Below are 18,142 nucleotides of genomic sequence, written 5' to 3' on the forward strand. Positions count from 1 at the left end.
CTGCCCGGAAGACCGTTAATTCGCCCTCTCGTTCCATCCCGTGCCCCGGAGGCGGGGTGTCGTTGGCCCGCTCCCTCGTGGCTCGTGGCTCGTGGCTCGTGGGTCGGCCGAGCGTCCCGTGGAATTCCCAGTCCCCGACGAGCACCGCGGGGCCCGGGCCACGTAAGCGCGCGCGCCGCGGGGAGGGCAGGGAGGGGGAGGCCCCGGGCCGGGAGCGGAGCTCGGGCCTGGCGGGTGCGCGGGTCCGCGGGCTGCACGCTGTGTGACGCTGGCACAGGTGGCCCCACAGCTGCACGGCGGGTCGTCCGCTCCTGCGCCGCGCAGCCGGAGGCCCCCACCAGTGCCAAGCCTGGCGGCGGCTGCCCGGCACACAGCGGTCCCCGCGGGTCCCCCGCGGTGGTCGGAGGTGAGGGCGCGAAGAGAGGCTGCTTCGTCGAGGGGCTTTTCGGGGGTCGGGAGCTCCACCGGCGCCCTCTGCCTGCCCGGCTGGGTGTGAGGCTCACTCCCTTCTGGGCCTTCCCGTTCGATGTGTAAGTCCCGGTTGGTGCTGTGGCGCGAACAGCGAGGTGCTGGGAAGAGAGGAAGCCCCTTCCCCATGGGGACTGCGGGAGCGGTTTGGGGGCTCTCGGCATCGAGTCCCACGCCGCCGTGCGGGCTGTGGGGGAAGGCCAAGGTGCTGGGCCGAGGAGCCGCGGGAGGCCTGCTGTCTGGAAATCTGAAGGATGGGTAGGATTTTGTAGGTGGGTGGGAAGGGTGCCGGCGTCCATTCGGAACCGAGAGAGGGTTTGCCGATGGGGCAGTCCCGGAGGAGGTCAGTGGGACTGGAGCCCGGGCGCAAGGGGGAGGCGGAGGTGAGCTGGAGACGGGCGCACGTGGGTTTGTCGGGGGTGCGGCCGCCGCCGGTGCCGTGGGTTTGTCGGGGGTGCGGCCGCCGCCGGTGCCGTGGGTGCTCCCGCGCCGCAGTCAGGACCGGGCAGAAGGATTCACGGAGCGCCTCCTGGGTTCGTGCCACCGCCCTCTCCTGTTCGGTTTTGGCAAAGAGAGTGAGGGCAGCCGCCCACCTTCGGAACTCAGGAATGAATCAGATACGGCCCCTGCCCCGGGAGAGCGCCCCGTCTCACCAAAGAGATGAGGTTATACATAGAGGCCGCCGTTAGGGTGAGGCTGGTGGGCCATGAGCTACGCACGTTCGATCGTTTGAGAAGTATTTACTGGCTTTTACTGGGGGACGGGTGTCCTGCGCGGTGCCGACAGTATCTGCATGTGCGGAATGAAACGATAAGTTTATTTATCAGAATAGGTTGATAAAATGCAGTGGCAGTTCCAAGGGAAAGAGATTTTTGGTTTCCGAGACTCCTGCTAATGCTTGCTTCCTTGTGGATGCATGGCAGCGGAGGGGTTCAGAACTTGGACTTTGGATTGGATGGGGGGACCAAGCTGTTGGCCTTGGTGGGGGTTTGCTGTTCCCTGAGCTTCGGTTTCGAGAGCTCCGAAACAGGGGCAACAGACGAATAAAACAGGTCGTCCGTCTGGGGCGGCTGCTGGTGCTCAGGAAGTGACCACTGCTGTTACATTTGTGGTTAGTGGAAGAAGAGGGAAGGCGTGGCTGCTTATTTTTCTTGAGCAGTTTGAATCTGGCACAACCCCTGGATGTAAATTTATTCTATTTTGTTTTCCTTTGACATAAATTTATTGTTATTCAACACAGGGTCAGTTGCATTTCCCACAAGGTACTATACTTGACCATGGGAAGACAGAGGAAGAAGACTCTGTCCTGGTTTGGGGGGAACTTGAGTTGCTCTTGGGGAGAGCAGCCTGGGGTGGAGGGTGCATCATTTCCCCACCAGTGGTTGTAATAGGGTAGCTACAGGTGGGGCTGAGAGCCACAGTAGAAGCCGCCCCCACACCACGTATCTGACTACATCTCCTCCCTCCCGTGCTCCCCCTCATTCATTCTGTTGGCTTCCCAGCTGTTTCTCACACACTGTTCTGCCCCAGGACTTTTGTACTTGCTCTTCATTCTGGCAGGACCCCTCGTTCCCGTTGTCTGCACAGTTCTTTTCTTCCTTAGGTTCAGGCTGTGCCAAGTGCCCCCTCCTGAGCGAGGCTTTCCCTGGCTGCCGCTGCCTATCACATTGCCCTCCCCTGCCTCCTGGTTGGCTGGTTGGTTTTAATTGAGCACTTATTAATATCTGGCAGTAGGCTGTGTCTTTATTTATTCTTTATTATCTTTCTGAAATAAAATTCAAAATACAGCCCTGTTAGGGCAGTTGTTCCTCTCCCAGAGACCCTGGAAGGCATGCTCAGGTTCAAACCTCTGAGAAGACGTGCTGTGTGGTTCTTGTTTTCCAGGATGGACTTCCCCAGCTCCCTTCGACCCACACTGTTCATGGCTAGCCCCCTTGGTCTGAGTAATGTCCCTGACTTGTCCTTCATGTGTAGCTGGAGAGACGCCCTGATGCTGCCGGAGTCCCCGCCCGACAACTCTGAGGTGAAGATCCGGGGGAGAGCCCTGGCTGAGGCCCCTCTCTCCAGAGCACAGGCTGCTGCCTCTTCCTTGGTTTTCCTTTCCTGCCTTTGCTCAGCAGATGCTCACTATTGAGCCCCTGCAGTGCACGTGGGGAAGGGGGAGCCTCATTAGGCCTCGGAAATCCAGCATGAGTCAGAGGCATCCCTTGCCTTTGGGGGACTTAGGGTTAGGTCCAGTAGGACAAACAACCAAAGGATAAAATCATCACCCTGTGTGACAAGAGCACTGCCCGAAACCCAGAGGAGGCTCACGGAGCAGAGTGGGGAGAAAGTGGTGGTGAGGAGACAGGAGGCGAGGAGAGGCCTCCCCAGACACGAGGGACAAGGGGCTTTCCCTGGAGGCCTAAGCCATCTGGCTCCCACTTGGAGATAGGCTGCTTAAGGGTGATGCCTGGCAGAGGGGAGGGTCCCCGATGAAGAAGGGTTTAATGTCCATTCGGTCCCCTCTGGGAGCCCAGCTCGCTGCCTCCTGTACCCCCGAGTGTCGGAGCTGAGTGGTCTTGGACAAGCCCAGCGCTGGGGAGCAGAGTGGCCTGTGGGCTCCCCCCAGTCAGTAACCATGAGGTCTCCTGAGTGGATGTGAGAATCAGGCGGTTCTTGGGTCAGCCAGTGATGGCACAGGGCTGGGGGGAGCTGCAGCTCAGAGGTAGGGACTGGCCCAGGCTCCCAGCCCCTTCTCTTAACCAGCTGTTTCCTGGAGCGAGCCTCCTGGTGCCTCCACTTCTTCACCAGTAAAGCGGCGATGATTGTTATACCGATGAGTTAGTAAGATATGTGCTTATGCATTAAAGGTAAACGAAGAGGCACCTGGCTGGCTTAGTCGGTAGAGGATGCAACTCTTGACATCAGGGTCGTGAGTTCAAGCCCCATGTTGGGCGTGGAGCCTACTTAAAGTAAAAATTAAAATAAAATAAAAATAAATTTAAAAATTTTAAAAATTAAAATAAAAAAATTAAAAAACAAAAAATTTTTTTAAAAGTGTGCGCCCCAGGGCGCCTGGGTGGCTCTGTGGGTTAAAGCCTCTGCCTCCGGCTCAGGTCATGATCCCAGGGTCCTGGGATCAAGCCCCACATCTGCTTGGCGGGGAGCCTGCTTCCTCCTCTCTTTCTGCCTGCCTCTCTGTCTACTTGTGATCTCTGTCAAATAAATGAAATCTTTAAAAAAAAAAAAAAATTAAAAAAAAAAGTGTGCGCCCGGCCTGGGGCTGTGTTCACTGTGTTCCTTTTGGGCTTGTGTTTCTTCAGAATGGGGCGCCGCACATGGCCACGCAGCTGCTCTGGGAGCCAGAGACCCCCGGGCCCCTTCCTCTGCTGCCTCCTGGTCCTGGTAAGTGTCTTGGTTCCTGGGGCTCCTTCCAAGCTGTTCCCCGAGTCCCTTCTGTCCCCTGCCTCCCCCACAGAGGCCTTCCCTCCCTGCTGGTGAATTTCAGTCACCTAGGACACCTGCCCCCACCTGTGAGGCCTCTCTGGTTCCTGAACAAACCCCTTCTCCGGCCTCATTCTTCCGTCAGATCCCTGGGACCCTGGGGTGACTGCCCAGGACCTGCTTTTCCGGGGAGGTTTCACATTCCGAAGGAAGCCCCGAGCCGTGCTGGACGTTACGGAACAGGTGAGTAGCCCCACAGCGGGCAGTGCTGGGTGGTGGGGGCTGTGCGTGGTGACCCAGCCTCCCTTCCCGCAGCTCAGCCGCTTCCTGTGGGACCATGGGGACATAGCCTTTGCACCCCTGGGGAAGCTGATGCTGGAGAATTTCAAACTGGAGGGAGCACGGGTGAGTAACCTCTGCCCAGCCAGGAGAGGGGGCGCCCCACTTCTTGTCTGGGTAACCTCGGATGTGCGAGCTTGACAAGGCCTTTCCACACAGAGCCGTTCTAAGAAGAAGACAGTGGTCAGTGTGAAGAGCCTACTCCAGGACCTCGGTGGACACCAGCCCTGGGGGCAAGTGGCTAGTGAGAAAGGACGGGCTGGGAGGCCTAGCTGGGGTGATGTGGAAGCAGCCAGGGGGGTCCAGGTTCCCCTCACAGTTGTTTCTCTGCCCCATGTGGTCAGGGGCTTCAGTTCCTCGCACCAAACTCTAAGTGGAAGAGGGAATTCGATTTATGAACTGCAGGTTTGGCTGCATCTAGGTGTTGGAATAACATGATTAGGGCTCTGTCTCTTTCTTTTCTCCTTCTCTTGGCTTTGCTTGGCTCAGTTCCCGGACGAACTATTCCTAAGGGGCAGTGAGATGGCTTATGACTTCAAGGAAGAAGCTAGTGTTTTTCTTGAGGCACTACCCAAAGCCCTGAGAAAGGTGTGGTTGGCGTGGCCTGGGTGTCTGGCTCCTCCATGAGCCGATCACCGCGGCCAGGGGTGACCTCGGACCACTCTTGCAGCAGGGAAGAGGGTGGAATCGTTTTCCGAAGGAAGAAATTCTAGGTTAACTAAAAACAAACGCGCGCACCTGCTGGCCTGGCCTCTCTTGGGATGGGACCTAGTCCTCCTCTCGGTCACTGTTGCCGCCTGATCCTCATGCCATTGCCTCGTCCCCAGCTGCCCCTGGGCTTTCCTCAGCTACCGACAGCGCCGCTTCTCCATCCTCGGGGGCCCCGTCCTGGGCAAGTCAGTGGCCAGCCTCCTGGGGGAGCTGCTGCACGAGGAGCTGGCCGTGCGGTGGGAGCAGCTGCTCCTGGACGACGCGTTCACCGGGGGTGCTTTGGCCTGGGTGCCCGGGAGGACGCCCCAGGTGGGACAGTTGGTCTACCCTGCAGGAGGTGCTCTAGACAAGCTCTGTATCCTTTCTCAGGGGGGCGATGACGGGGTAGAGGCGGCTCTCTCTGGCGGAGGGGGTGCTCTCGGCCTGGTCCCAGAGACTGGCAGGATGTTGGGGGACTTGCAGTGACCAGAGCTCATATACCTATCCTTAGCCAGAGGCCCAGGTTTCCAAGAGGTCAGTCTGACCTCAAGCGGTGATGCTCAGGCTCTCAGGGACCCTGGCCACATCCAGCTCCGAGGACCTGTCCGGCAGGTGGTGACCCGCACTGTGCAAGGGGAAAGTGAGTCCTTTGGACACCTCCCTCCATGCCTCCCTCCCTTGCTGACTTGCTCCCTCACTCTGATCTTCTCCGTCCCTCAGCCCTGCTGGCTGTCCGCTCTGACTACCACTGCGCCCTGTGGAAGGTCAGTAAGCAGGGGCAGCCTGCCCCTCTCCCGGTGCTGCAGGTCGGGAAGGGGGCCACTGGGATCAGCCTCAGGTGAGGGGCTCGGCTGGGGTGGTGTGCACGGAGCTGGGTGTGGGTAAAGGTTGGGGGGGGGCGGTCAGCTGATCCTGCTTGTGCCCTACAGCCCGCACCTGCCCGGGGAGCTGGCTGTCTGCAGCCGTTCCGGAGCCGTCTGTCTGTGGACCCCCCAGGACGGGTAATGCCCCTTTTCTGTGAAAACCCTCCACCGCCACACACAGCTCCCCCCGAACCACAGCCCGTGCTCCCTGTGCAATGTGTTCTGGACCCTGGGCCCCTCCATGTCAGCCCATCTCCCCATCATGGCTGGTCTGTCTCCCCAAGGCTGCAGCAAGTCTACAAGGACCCTGAGACCCTTGTGTTCTGTGACCATTCTTCCTGGCGCTGGGCAGACTTCACCGCTCATCCCCGGGTGCTGACTGTAGGGGACCGCACAGGAGTGAAAATTATTGACACTCAGGTGAGCGGAGGGGACCGGCACAGGCACAGCTGTGGGGCAGAGCAGATATGGTGAGGGCCGGGGCCGGGCATCTTCCCCAGAGGGCATGAAGAGTGGCAGGGCCATGAGCCTTGCCCGCCCGGGGCGAGGACTGGTCGGAGTCTTGCCACAGCCCCAAGCTGTGGGAGGGCTGACCTGGGTTTCTCCCCCAGGGCCCACCCGGCTGTGGTCTGCTGCTTTTTCGTGGGGGCGCAGAGGCATCATGCCAGAAAGGAGAACGTGTCCTGCTGACCCAGTATCTGGGGACGTGCAGCCCCGAGCCCCTGCTTCCCACTCTCCATCTCATCTGTACGCAGGTGAGCCACACCTGCCCCCGCGGCCCGGCGCACCGTGTCCAGGAGGACAGCTCCGGCAAAACGGATCGGGAGACTCTGTTGAGTCTGTGGCTGGCGTGTGCTAACAGACGGGTGGGAACGGCCTTGTGGGGAGGCCCCACGGTGCAGGAGGAAAGGCACGGGTGTCAGGGGAGTAGTCTGTGCTACGTGGCACAGTTTCCCTGTGTGTTCAGGAGAAGGGGAGGTGGTCCGAGGGGCTGCCCCCCACCCACCCGCCAGGACTCCAGGCTGTTAACTGGCGCCTCTGGTGCACAGGTCCCAGGGTTGCACAGCTTCAGGGAAGGCCTGGTAGCAGTCTGCGTGACAAGACTGCGCCTTTCCTGAGAGTCACTGCCGTGTGGCACTCCAAGTGATGTACCGGGGAGCTTCCCCCGTGTGGCGCTACTTGGCGCATCAGGGCGGTCACGCTGCTGGGATAGCCCCGGGCCTTGAACTCCTCTTGAGAGCCACGCGGAGCTTCTTGTCCCATCACATGCTTTCTCCTGCCTCGGTCACGGCCGTCTGGGGTGTGCGGACTTCACACTCAGGCACACACACAAACACACCCGACACACACACACACACATGCACGCGTGTACCCATCCCCATCACCTTCCTTGGCTGCTGTCCCCCCCCCCCCCCCGTTGCGTTCCTCCCCCTCGTTCACAGCCCCCCCCTTCCCAGTCGCCTTTGCGCGTAGCCTCCCCCTACAAGCCCCACTCACCCCCACTGTAGTGTCCTTCGGTCTGGCCTTGTCCCTCCCCCCAGCGTCGCACCATCACGTCCTTCCCCTGCCCTGTCTCGTCCCCCTCCGTCAGGTTCTCCCTCGGTCACGCTTCTCATTTCCTATCGGCCCCCAGTTTTCTCTCTACCTGGTGGACGAGCGCCTCCCCTTGGTGCCCATGCTGAAGTGGAACCATGAGCTCCCCTCGGCTCCCCTGTGGGCCCAGCTGCTGCCCCCGCCACGGCCCGGCTGCCCCCGGCCGCTGCTCCTGGGCGCCCAGCGCGGGCACCTGCGGCTACTACACCTTACAGGTAGGAGTCTGGGCTGGGGCAGGAGGCGGGCGGGACGAAGGGCAGGGCCTCAGCTGTCTGGCTTTCCTCCAGGAGAGGGGGCCTCTGCACCCAGGCTGGCGGGGCACCCCCAGTCTCTCCCTTCCAGCAGCGACTCCCTCTCCGCGTTTCCCCTGCTGGAGCCCAAGAGTCAGTGGCGGCTGCAGGAGCGTCTGAAAGCGCCAACCATAGGTGCGCTGGGGCTGGGGAGTGCATCTGGGGGGGGGGGGCGGGGGTGCCCTGCTGGACCTTGGCGTCACTGTCACTCTCATGTCCAGGTCTGGCTGCCACCATCCCTTTCCCGGCTTCCGAGCCAGTCCTGTCGCTCTTCCAGCTCTCAGCAGCCGGGGATATCTTCCACCAGCGCCTCCGCCTCCAGGCAGACCCTGGGGCTACCCTCCATGCCCCCACGGCTTCCTGGACTCCACAGGCCACTGCGTGCTGCAGCCGATGGCTGAAGGCCCTGCTGAAAGTGCCCCCGCCTCCCCCTGTGTGGGCTGCACCCACCTTTTCCCACCGCCGTCTGCTGGGCTGCATGGAGCAGAGGACAGGGGAGCGCAAGGGGCCAGAGGGTCTCCGAGCGGCCATGGCTGGAGGGCGGCTGCTGCAGCAGAGGGACCTGGGCCCACTCCCCTCTGCGGAGCCACCCCCTGCCCCCGAGCCGGGCCCCGAGGACGAGCTCAGTGCACGTTTGGAGGCGGCTTGGGAAGGCCAGATGGCCGCCTGGTGGGAGAGGCAGCAGGGCCGGAGCTCCGGGCCCAGCAGACTGCCCAAGCGGCACAAGCGCCGGACTCAACTGTCCAGCACCTTCTCCTCGCTCAGTGGCCGCCTGGGTCTCTCGGATGCCACCAGCCCCCCTCATAGCCCAGACCGGGCATCCCCCGAAGCCAAGCTGCAACCACCGGTGACCCCGCCCTCCCATGAGTCCACTCAGGAGCTATGGGCTCAGGGTGTCCCCTCAGAGCGGCAGCAGACTCTCCGCGACTACATGGCGAAGCTGCCGCTCGGAGGGGACAGCCCACGTGGTGTCTGCTCATCCCTCTCCCAGAGCCCCAGCCTCCAGGCCACACCCTCCAGCTCCCAGACCCTCCAGGAACGCACAGCCGAGCTGCCACCACGAAGGACCACCCTGAGAGGTGCCGCCGTGTCTTCTTCCCAGACCTCCAGCCTCCGGGCCACCCCCTCCAGGCAGCGGGCACCTGTCCCCTCTGGCTCTCAGCCCCAGCGGAAGAAGCCGCGCATGGGCTTCTGAGGGCCCGAGGGAGCCCTTCATCCTGGACCTGCTGTGCCTTCTGTGGTTGGAAGCTGGGAAGTGGAAAGAGAACAGTCCCCGGGGCACAGGCCTGCGTTTCCAGAGCAACGGGAACAGCAGGATAATTGTTTCCTCTCCTTATGCTTTTGCTAGATCATTCCAGAAGGCAAATTGAGTAGGCCCTCGTGGTCCTGTCCTGAAGGGCTGTGTCATGGGGATTCCCTCCAGGAGACGGTGGGCCGTGCTGCCCAGGAGCTGGGGCTATTGTCCCCTCCCCCCAAGACACCGGGGTGACGGAAGGGCACCTGCTCCTCACCGTACTTGCAGGGAGTCCAAGCTGCCGGCGCTGGCCGCTCAGTCTGTGTTGGTTAAGCGGCGCCCACTGTGATCGGACGTTTCGTGGAGGGGGACACTTGGAACCCACGTTTAGGAACTGAATAAGCCTGGCAGCGGCGCGGGGTTGGGAATGACGGGGTTTCTGGGGCCGGCAGCGCCCCCTACAGTCCTTTCTCTGAAGCATGTGGTTCCGTGGAACACTTTGCTCCCCTGTGGGGAAACCCGCCCTCAGAATGTCCCAAGACACCAGCGTTTGCTCTAGATTTCTCCTCGCACGTGGAGGTTGCTGCTTTTCTCAGGGAACCTGGTGGAAGGAATTGCACAGGACTTGCGTGGATGTGAAACGACCCAGTAACACGGGACTCACGCGGATACTAAAATGCCTGTAATGCTCGGTTACACACGTCCGCCCCTGAGACCCCGGGGATGTCGCGCTCTGCTTTGAGCACAGCAACACGGTGATGCACACTTGCATGGGGTCGATGAATGGGGGGGGCATGCGCCAAGTGCTCTCAGGAACTATGACTCTTTGGAAGGAAGGGGAGCCCAGCCAAGAGGGTGACCTGTACCCATGGGGGGGCCTAGCTGTGGGCTCTCTGTCCCCATTAGTCTAGGGGTGGAAGGGCCACCTTGGGCTTCAGTCCAAGCCAAACTCAATGTCCTCCCGGTCTTCACCCGCCTCGGGCTCAGTGCGCTCTGTCTCATCCTGCGCCTCATTCTCTTCAGGGACCTCACCTAAGGAGGCAGGAGAGAAGGCAGCTGTGTTCTCGGGACCTGTGCTCGCCCTCGAGTCAGGCACTGAGCCTGGCCGCCGGCTAGTGTCGAGTCAGAACCTCCTGGGCTCAGCAGAGGCTCAGCGACAACTCCGCGCTGCCCCACGTCCCCCATGTGCCTCTCCCGGGCCATGAGCCCAGGCCTCCAATTCCCGGCCAGGCCGACTGGTCAGCTGGTGGCTTGTCCCACCCAGCCGGGTGCTCTGGCCGCCTTGTAGCCGCAGGCCAGCCGTCCCCGTCATTTTGTCCCACACTCCCTGTCCTCGTGTCACCAGAGCCTGCCCACCCTCAGAAGTCTGGGTCTGGAGAGGCTGAGAATCGGGTGGTGTGGACGGGGGTGAAAACCCGGGTTCTCCAGACCCCCGTGGTGATTGGCAGTCCTGGTCAGGCCAGGCAGGAGCAGGTCAGCTGTGCGGCTTCTCCGGCAGGGCCAGCAGCAGCCATGGGCAGAGACGCGATCCACAGTGGCCTCCGCGGTCTGTGGTGAGTGGCCTCTGGCCCAGCAGCTGCTCCCCCCACCGGGGTGGGTAGCAGGGGACCTGGGCCCCTGTGGTCTTTAAATCAGGGTGGCATTACCTGGGGGAGAGGCTGGAAGTAGGTCACTGTCCTTGTCCTCGCTGGGAGCAGGCAGTGGGGCGTCCCGATGGCAGGTTGGGGGCATTGATGGCTGGCCTGGAGCTGGCTCGCCGGGGAGCTCCTGGATCAGCAGGCGTGGGGCCTTGGTGTCTCCTGTTGGGGTTTCCGAGTCCCTCTTGGCTGCTGTGTCACAGATGGCAATGAAGGGCGTCTCAGCCGTCCTCCACGTGTCTCTGGGAATGGCGAATATGTTTGAAAGGGCATCAGAGGTGTCTTCTGGCACTGGGAGTGAGGAGTGGTCCAGTTCAGGGTCACTGTCATCACTCCAGCTCGAGACGGCTGTGATCTTTGGAAAGCACATCTGTTAAAAAAGATGAGTGGAAATTGCGGCTTTCAGGATAGTCGCTATAAAACGCCCAGTGCCGGCGCTGCTATAAAACACTCTGTTGTCACGTACAAGAAAGGCCTGAGGGAGCCCCACCCTCCACCCATGGGACGTGTGTCCGAGGCTGCAGGACCGATGCCCTGTGGCCAGCCGTCCCCAAGCCCCTGAAGGGGTGGTGAGCGCTCCAGCAGGGCTCCTCTCCAGCCCTCCGTCAGGGCCAGCCACGCCAACGTGCTCCCGGGGCCGTGAGTCGGCTGCACTGGGAGCTTGGGCCTCCGGCTGCCATAGGCTCCGCGGGGACGGAGCCTCCTGGGAGGGGAGGAGTTCCCCATGGGAACTGTCGGCCGCTGTGAACTTCCTCCCTTGGTGATGAGCTGCCCAGAGATGGTCTCGCCCTGTCCTCGCACCCAGGCCCCGGCAGCGCCCATTCATGCAGGAGAACCACCCCTCCCAGTCCTGCCTCGTCCACTGCCCTTCCCTGTGTGTGTGTCGCTACGGGGCAGGCACCCCAAAAGCAAACACCAGCCACCTCAGGACAGAAAAGTTTTCCCCGGTGAGCGTGTACGACGAGGAGTTATTAAAAAATCAGTGCCAGTAGGTACGTTCCAGAAGACCCAGGTGCTTCGTCTGGGAGCGGGCAGCTCTGCACCTGCTTGGCAGAGGCAGGCTCTGGGGTGCAGAGGTGTGGGGGCACCTGACGTGCATGGAGCTGTGCTTTCTAACAGGACCAGAGGGACAGTGACACTGGGCTGATGGTGGGGACGCGGGGCTGATAACCTCATCATCCTGGCCTTCCAGAGGCTCGCCTGTGTCCACATCTTCCAAGTCAGGCAGGTCCTGGAAGAACAAATAAGCCCCTGTCAGTCAGGGACAGGCACAAGGTCCTGCGAGGGTCGTTTGCAAGTGGAGCGTGCAGGAGGGGCGAGGAAGGGGTGGGAGTCCTCTGGTGAGCCGAGGGCACTCCGCGCGGGTGCCTGGACCGTGGCGGAGGAGGAGGTCGGGAGGAATGCCTTGGTCATCAAAGACTCCGCCAGCACGTCATAGGGGAGACAACACAGGCGTTTCCCAGGCCTCTGCGTGGTGTAACGTGAGTGTAGTCCAGGCCTCCCCAGACGGGGTGGGGAGTGATTGTGCTGTGGCTGTGCGATTGTATCTTCCTCCACAGCTGCCAAGCCAGCACGCGGGGTGGGCAGTGCATTAATTAATTATTGTTAATTAGGCGGTGCACTGTGCAGTTAGAGGGAGGACCTGTGGAGCCCCACTGCCCTGCTTGGTGTTCCTGCCCCACCACAGCGTGGCCATGCAGCCTTGGGCAACCTGCTTCACCTGTTTCTCAGTCTCCTCATCTGTGAAATGGGGATGATGATGGTGCCTACGGCCTCTTAGAGTTACCAGAAGGTTCAGTCCATCAGGACGTGATCTGTCTAGAACGGTGCCAGGCAGAATAAGAACCATGAATTCTGTGGGTCATCCCAGACAGAGCTGGTTCTCTCGTCCCAGTGCTGTTTCTTAACGATACGCGTGTGGGTTCCGCAACTGGAAACCCGCTCTGAGCACTGACAGTGTCTGTGTCTCCTGAGCCACATGGAATTGTGCACTTTACCGGGGGAGTGGGCAGGGAGGGGCAAGGCTGCGGGCGTCTTTCTGGGGGGGCCCCTAGTGAGCCTTGGCTGCCCGCGGCTGTGAGGCTGAGGGGTGACCAATGTCTCCCCACTTCTCATGCCCCACTCTCCCAGTACGCTTCCTGGGGGTCATGAGGAAATGGGTGAACTCCTATTGTACCTGCTCCTGCCACCAGTCCTAAGGCGGGAAGAGCTGGGAGGAGGGGTGTCCCCAAGGAAGCCGGGCGGCAGGAGGCCAGGCACCTAACCGCGGAGGGAGGAGGCCCTGCTGACAAGTGTCCTGTTCTCAACAATTCTGCAGAAAGCTCGCTGCACAGAGTTGCTTCGCTGTGTGACTTCAGGGAAAACAAACCAAGCTTTGTGGGGGGCTAGAGGGGAGACATTTGGCCCAGCACCCCTCGATCTCGGACATGCACATGAATGAACCTGGGGGTATCATGTTATAAGGCCGGTCTGGCCGGAGCGTCTGCGGTGCATTCTGACCGGCTCAGGAAGGTCGGCCCCATTGGCCACAGAGCACTTTGCTTAGCGAGGACTTGAAGGGTTTTTGCCTGACCGGTACCCGCCGCGGAGCACAGCCCTCTCTCCAGACCGCTGCGTACGTACATCGATGCAGAGCTTCTCCTTCACCTCCAGTCTGATGGTCTCCAGATCTTCGTCTCCGCCCAGCTCCGTGCCTGCTGCACCCCCGGCAGCCACAGTCTGGGGGTCCGGTTCTGAGGACAAGAACACAAGATTACTCGCCTTGGGGCGAGCTTCACGCGCAGTGGTCAGGCTGACAAGCTGAAGGGCAGAGGGAGGCCAGCCCCGGGGACAGAAGCTGCGAGAATCCAGCTTAAGACAGGGTTCCATCTAAAGAGAAAGGAGAGGGAGAGGAGCGCGCCATCCTCTTGCTGGAACTTGGCCATGACTCCAAGATGGAAGTACCAGCCGGGGAGCAGGTGTGGGAAAAGGCCTGATTGGTGGGCGAGGAGGAAAAGGCCACCTGGGGAGGTGCAGGGGCCGTGGGCTGGAGTCCGGGGTCATGGCCCTGCCCAGGAGGAGCTGCCCCGCAGCCAGTGGCGGAAGTGTCAGGAAGGCCCATTAAAGAGTGAAAGGGCAGAGCGCTGGGTGGCTCAGTGGGTTGTCTGCCTTCAGCCCCGGTCGTGATCCAGTATCCTGGGATCGGGCTTTGCTCAGCGGGGAGTCTCTCCTTCCCACGTGTGCTCTTGTAATCTCTGCCTCTCTCAGATAAAATCTTCAGAGGAATGAGCACAGGGGTGCCTGCGATCATGGAGTTGGCATGGGTTCCTCTCCCCACTCCAGGCTTCCAGTTTTTGAGGTCCCCAAGGCCCTGTCCTTGGGTTCTGTTCTCCCTGCTCTTTGGCCTTGTGGCTTCCATCATTAGAGATCCGTGGCCCAACTTCGCTCATCACAGGTAGGTCCAGTTTGGCTCCGAGAGCCCCCGAGGGCTTCTGAGGCTGCTGTTGTGGGTGACCCCAGCTGGGACCTCTAGACCTTCCCTCGCTAGGCCCAGCCGTCCGTCTCCGCAGGCCGTCCCCATGGCTTCTCCGATTCAGTGCTTGTAATCACTGCTCCCGTCCTCTTCGCCTCTGCCAGCCCTTCCTCCTGTATTCCTTGTCCTTGTCCTGCTTGTGGCGCCGCGGTCTCCAGCTTCCCAGCCACCGGAAGATTGTCAAGGCAGCGGCTGGGTCTCTGTTCCCGCAAAACCATCTGCAAGTTACTTCACTCTTCTGGGCCTCTGTTTCCACTCCCATAAGATGTGGGGGCCACACGAGAGCACCCCAATGCACGTCGCGTGAACAGAGCTGGCCGTGTCTTGCGTCTACACCACGGCCAACCAGCTCCTCTTCCAATGCGCCCTCCACCCCTTCCAAATGGTAAAGGCTGGGGTCCCTCTTGGGCCACTCTGCTCCCACGCCAGCTGTAGCTCCCAAGCAAAGGCTTCCGAGGGGGTGGGCGTGCAGGGGAGTGCACAGCGACACCTGCTCTGCAGCACGTGGCCAGGCCCCCACTGCACCTTTTAAACAATACAGCCTGGCCTGTCTCCCTCCGTGGGAAGCTGGAGTGAAAACAGGACCCTTTTGGTAGACATCCTCTTCCAGAAACAAGGATGACCAGGCCCTGGGGCGGTTAGCAGCCCCATGCCGCGAAGCCTCGCGAGGGTACAGAGCAGCCCATGAGTGTTTCCAAAGGAAAAAGTCATTCGGAACAAGTCGTGCTTCTCAGAGATGCATTCCAGCCTCATGTTGGAGTCTGGAGAGCTTGAGACGAGCACCTGCAGGGGTGAGCCCAGCACCAGGGGTCACTGTTCTCGTCCCGTGACTGTGGCCTTGACCATTCACTTGGGACATTCATTCCTGTGGTGTCCGAGGGCTGGGCCTGCCCTGAGAGCTTACTTGCTCCTCCTGCTGCTTCCTCTTTCCTCCCACCGCCTCTCGCTCCCCTGGCCAGGATCCCTGGCAAATTGCTGGGGCTCACCCCCGGCAGGAACAGTGTCCGTGAGCTCCTGATGGGGCTGGGTCCGTCCCTTCCTACGTATGTCCCCTTCCTGATGTACGTTTTTCTCTCCCACACACAGCCTGTGCAAGACCAGACTACAGGAGCAGTTTTTCAGATGCTAATGGAGAAAAGGATGCGGCTCTAAATCCCCGTGGATAGTGGGGCGCTATCTGGAGGTGGGGAGAGGGCAGGGCTCTGTTGGGTTAATTATTGAGGATCGTCTGCTCTGTCCAGATCCTCTGGCTGGAAAGAGAATTCAGCCATGCCTGGCACCCTGGGGTGTGGTATGGCCCTTGCCCATCTGGCTGGGTCCATGTCCTTGGCGGTCAGCAGACAGCGTTACTCCTGGGTGTTTCCCAGACAGTGGGGAGCCTTCCTTCTGGGAATCTGTGTTTTGGGCCAGCCCAGCCAAACTCCTCAAACGGACCCCACATGCTGCTCAGGGGGACAAAATGTTCCCCATCTCTCAAGACCCTATGGCTGGACACGCTCCAGGTCCGGCTCACGGCATCCCGGGCAAGTGCTGGGTTTACACGTTAGTCAGCGGGACCCAAGGAGCGTGGCTGACCCTGCCAGGGCGCCTGCATTGCCTAGATCTACATCACCCCCTGCGGCGGCCACGAAGCCACAGAGGGCTGGCTCCCAGGCACTAGACATGTCACCTGTGCTCCCGGGGCACTAAAGTTCGTATTTGGTTTTTATTTTTAATTCATTTACACTTCACACCTGAAGTGTAAAAGCAGTGGAAAAACAACTCCCTCTCCTTCGAACCACTGAATCTTGAATCATCACTGGCCCCGAGATATCAAATATGCTCTGGGCTTTGAGGACACGGGGCTGATCAAAGTATCTCACAGAGAATTTTAAATTGAGTCAGGTGAATATATTTCAGATCTATCAGGTTCGATTATAACAGAATGTTGGTGTTTCACCCAACATTCTTTTTTACTCTGTTGACTAGAAAATGCGGTTCTGGCCCCACTGTATTTCCATGAGCAGCGCTGCGCTAGCAGATGAGACAAGTCTACTGTATCCTAAAGGCACAGCCGTCGGAAACCGTCCCCCAGGTTCACCAGGGGTGCACGCACGTGGCCCTCAGCTCCTTACCTTCGCAAGCAGCTCCGGGGGGCGCCGGCCTCACGGCCTCCTCCAGGTGTGGCCCCGCTGGCTCCCGGCCTTCCGTCTCGCTGCTGACCTCCACCGGCAGCTCCTCCCCAAGATTCAGTTTCTCTGGGAAGAGCTCATCCTTGGCCTCAAAGCTCTCCCTGACAAATTGCTCCATTTTCTGCTGCCTCTCCTCCTCCTCACGAGGCTCCTCCGTCCCTGGCACGCTGCCATCCGCGAGCTTGCTCTCCTCTGGCTCCCGCTCGTCCCCTGAACAGGAGAAGTCCAAGGGTGAGCCACAAAACGGCCTGGGAGGGCAGGGGGGTCTGGACGTCTCTTGGGGACATGCTGTGAACTTCTGGGGGTGAGCTCAGGGGACGGTCAGGGATGCAGCGAAGGCATCTGTCAGTGCGTGCTGAGCACGGAGGAAGCAGAGCTCAGTGTCCTCGGTGGAGGTGGGGTGGGGGGTGGCGCTCAGCACAGCCGTCTAGCGGCATGCGACACGCCTCAAGAACGTGCCGAGGGCTCTTAGGAGATGGCACACCGAAGCACTGGGCTTACCAGCCTTGAAGTCTACCGTGACTTTGAAATGGCTCCGCAGAACGGGTGTGTGTGTGTGTGGGTGTGTGTGTGTAAATGTTGAACACCATCCATTCTAAGCAGGCACAATACAAGCTTTTCTGAAACTCTGAAAAATACCAAAATGGAAAGCGGACCAGGAAAAATGCTTTAGGAGGATGTCTGCTTTATGGAAAATACATTATGCTAATTGAAACAATAGGCAGAAAACAATAGAGTTATGCCATTGTTCTACAAAATCCGTAAATGTTACATGCGTGGGGAAAAGCCGGGAAGTGCTCATGGGAAATCCTGAGTGGTTCTTGCTGCAATTATTACTGGTGCTTTCTTGTTTCCTATGTGTGGTTGGGTTCACGTTTCGTAATTAGGCGAGAAACAGTCAATTTCATTTAAAAACACACATGGAGACTCCAGCTCCTCTACTGGGTACAGGATGAGGAAGAGGGTCCTTACTCATTAAGGTGGCCTGAGGACCGTCCCTAGGATCCTGCACTGGGCTTGGATCAGCAGGACCCGGGGTTCACTCTCTCCCTAGAAGCCTTTAACAAACACCAGGGGCATCGGGTGTGGGCAGGTGACTTTGAGCCCTGGATTTGGGGCAATAGATTGGGGAGATAGGGGGGTTCATTTACCATAACCTGGGAGCAGACAGATTCTTGAAACTGGGTGAGAGAGGGCAAGGTTGGGAGACAGGTTCTGAGATCCTGGAATAGACCAACCAGGGCCGAGAACATCTCCCAGGCCTGTTGTGATCCTGCCAAGGGAGGAATCGTGATGCCGAACCTTTCGAGGGTTTGGCAGGCTTCATACAACCGCCCAGATTGTTGGCTCTAGTCCGAGCTAATCAGAGGGAGCACGGTCTGTGCCACAGAGAAGGCGTGCTGCCACCATTTGGAGTTCACAGAACTGAATTGTCGTGGTGGGCCATTAAAAGGAGCGAAGTTCGGATCATGCCATCACCTGGAGGCACCCCAAAGCACCAGGCCGGGTGAGAGGAGCCAGACGCAAAGGCCACATCTTACGGAGAGCGCCATGTATACGAAGCACCCAGAAACATGGGTGGTGGTCATCAGGGGCTGGTGGTAGACAGCATTGTCGGGGGAGGGGGGTAATCACTGCTCACCGGCACAAGGTTTTATTCTCGGATGATGACAATGTTTTGGAAACAGACAGAGGTGCTGGTTGCCCCACGCTGTGACCGTACCAAATGCCCCATCGGAAGGGTCAGTTTTATGTTATGTGATTTTCATGTCAATGAAAAGAAAGGTCCAGGGCCTCCTGTGTTTTTCCATGGTGATTCTCCAGACCCCGGGCTGCGGCTTCCTCCCTGGCTCCCCAGGACTAGGGCCACCTTGCCCCCACATGAGCCACCAAGCTGATGCCACTAGCATCCCCCTTTTC

General features: G+C 59.9%; 2 protein-coding genes across 4 annotated transcripts in view; one reads left to right on the top strand and one right to left on the bottom strand.

The window, feature by feature from the left end:
* Positions 1 to 9,671, top strand: TAF1C (TATA-box binding protein associated factor, RNA polymerase I subunit C). Of its 3 annotated transcripts, none has more exons than XM_059150626.1 (15): positions 1 to 162; positions 2,353 to 2,491; positions 3,774 to 3,855; positions 4,040 to 4,137; positions 4,210 to 4,299; positions 4,393 to 4,466; positions 5,061 to 5,299; positions 5,447 to 5,563; positions 5,644 to 5,761; positions 5,853 to 5,924; positions 6,071 to 6,206; positions 6,398 to 6,541; positions 7,420 to 7,594; positions 7,667 to 7,804; positions 7,891 to 9,671. In XM_059150626.1, the coding sequence occupies exons 2-15, from the start codon at positions 2,354 to 2,356 to the stop codon at positions 8,862 to 8,864; spliced, it is 2,595 nt and encodes an 864-aa protein (XP_059006609.1). In that variant the 5' UTR covers positions 1 to 162; position 2,353; the 3' UTR covers positions 8,865 to 9,671. The 3 variants fall into 3 exon arrangements, with proteins under 3 accessions (XP_059006609.1, XP_059006610.1, XP_059006611.1); XM_059150627.1 differs by having other exon boundaries at positions 7,670 to 7,804; XM_059150628.1 differs by lacking the exons at positions 4,393 to 4,466; positions 5,061 to 5,299; positions 5,447 to 5,563 and having other exon boundaries at positions 5,644 to 5,687.
* The window catches only part of DNAAF1 (dynein axonemal assembly factor 1), a 21,520-nt gene continuing 12,941 nt past the window's right edge, over positions 9,564 to 18,142 (bottom strand). The window contains exons 8-12 of the mRNA XM_059150629.1: positions 16,166 to 16,432; positions 13,163 to 13,272; positions 11,712 to 11,771; positions 10,550 to 10,910; positions 9,564 to 9,935 (exon numbers count right to left, since the gene is read on the bottom strand). Coding sequence (XP_059006612.1) covers positions 9,838 to 9,935; positions 10,550 to 10,910; positions 11,712 to 11,771; positions 13,163 to 13,272; positions 16,166 to 16,432 — 896 coding nt within the window. The 3' untranslated portion in view covers positions 9,564 to 9,837. The remainder of the gene's footprint in view (positions 9,936 to 10,549; positions 10,911 to 11,711; positions 11,772 to 13,162; positions 13,273 to 16,165; positions 16,433 to 18,142) is intronic.

This window comes from Mustela lutreola, chromosome 16 (assembly GCF_030435805.1).
Source record: "Mustela lutreola isolate mMusLut2 chromosome 16, mMusLut2.pri, whole genome shotgun sequence".
In the NCBI taxonomy this organism is placed as follows: domain Eukaryota; kingdom Metazoa; phylum Chordata; class Mammalia; order Carnivora; family Mustelidae; genus Mustela; species Mustela lutreola.

Bases quoted from the DNA above. Each gene is read 5' to 3' on its own strand.
- TAF1C (XM_059150626.1), top strand. From the start codon at position 2,354: ATGGACTTCCCCAGCTCCCTTCGACCCACACTGTTCATGGCTAGCCCC. The intron at 4,467-5,060 runs GCAAGTGGCTAG...CCTCGTCCCCAG, and splicing joins GGTGGACACCAGCCCTGGGG to CTGCCCCTGGGCTTTCCTCA. The intron at 5,564-5,643 runs GTGAGTCCTTTG...TCCGTCCCTCAG, and splicing joins CCGCACTGTGCAAGGGGAAA to CCCTGCTGGCTGTCCGCTCT.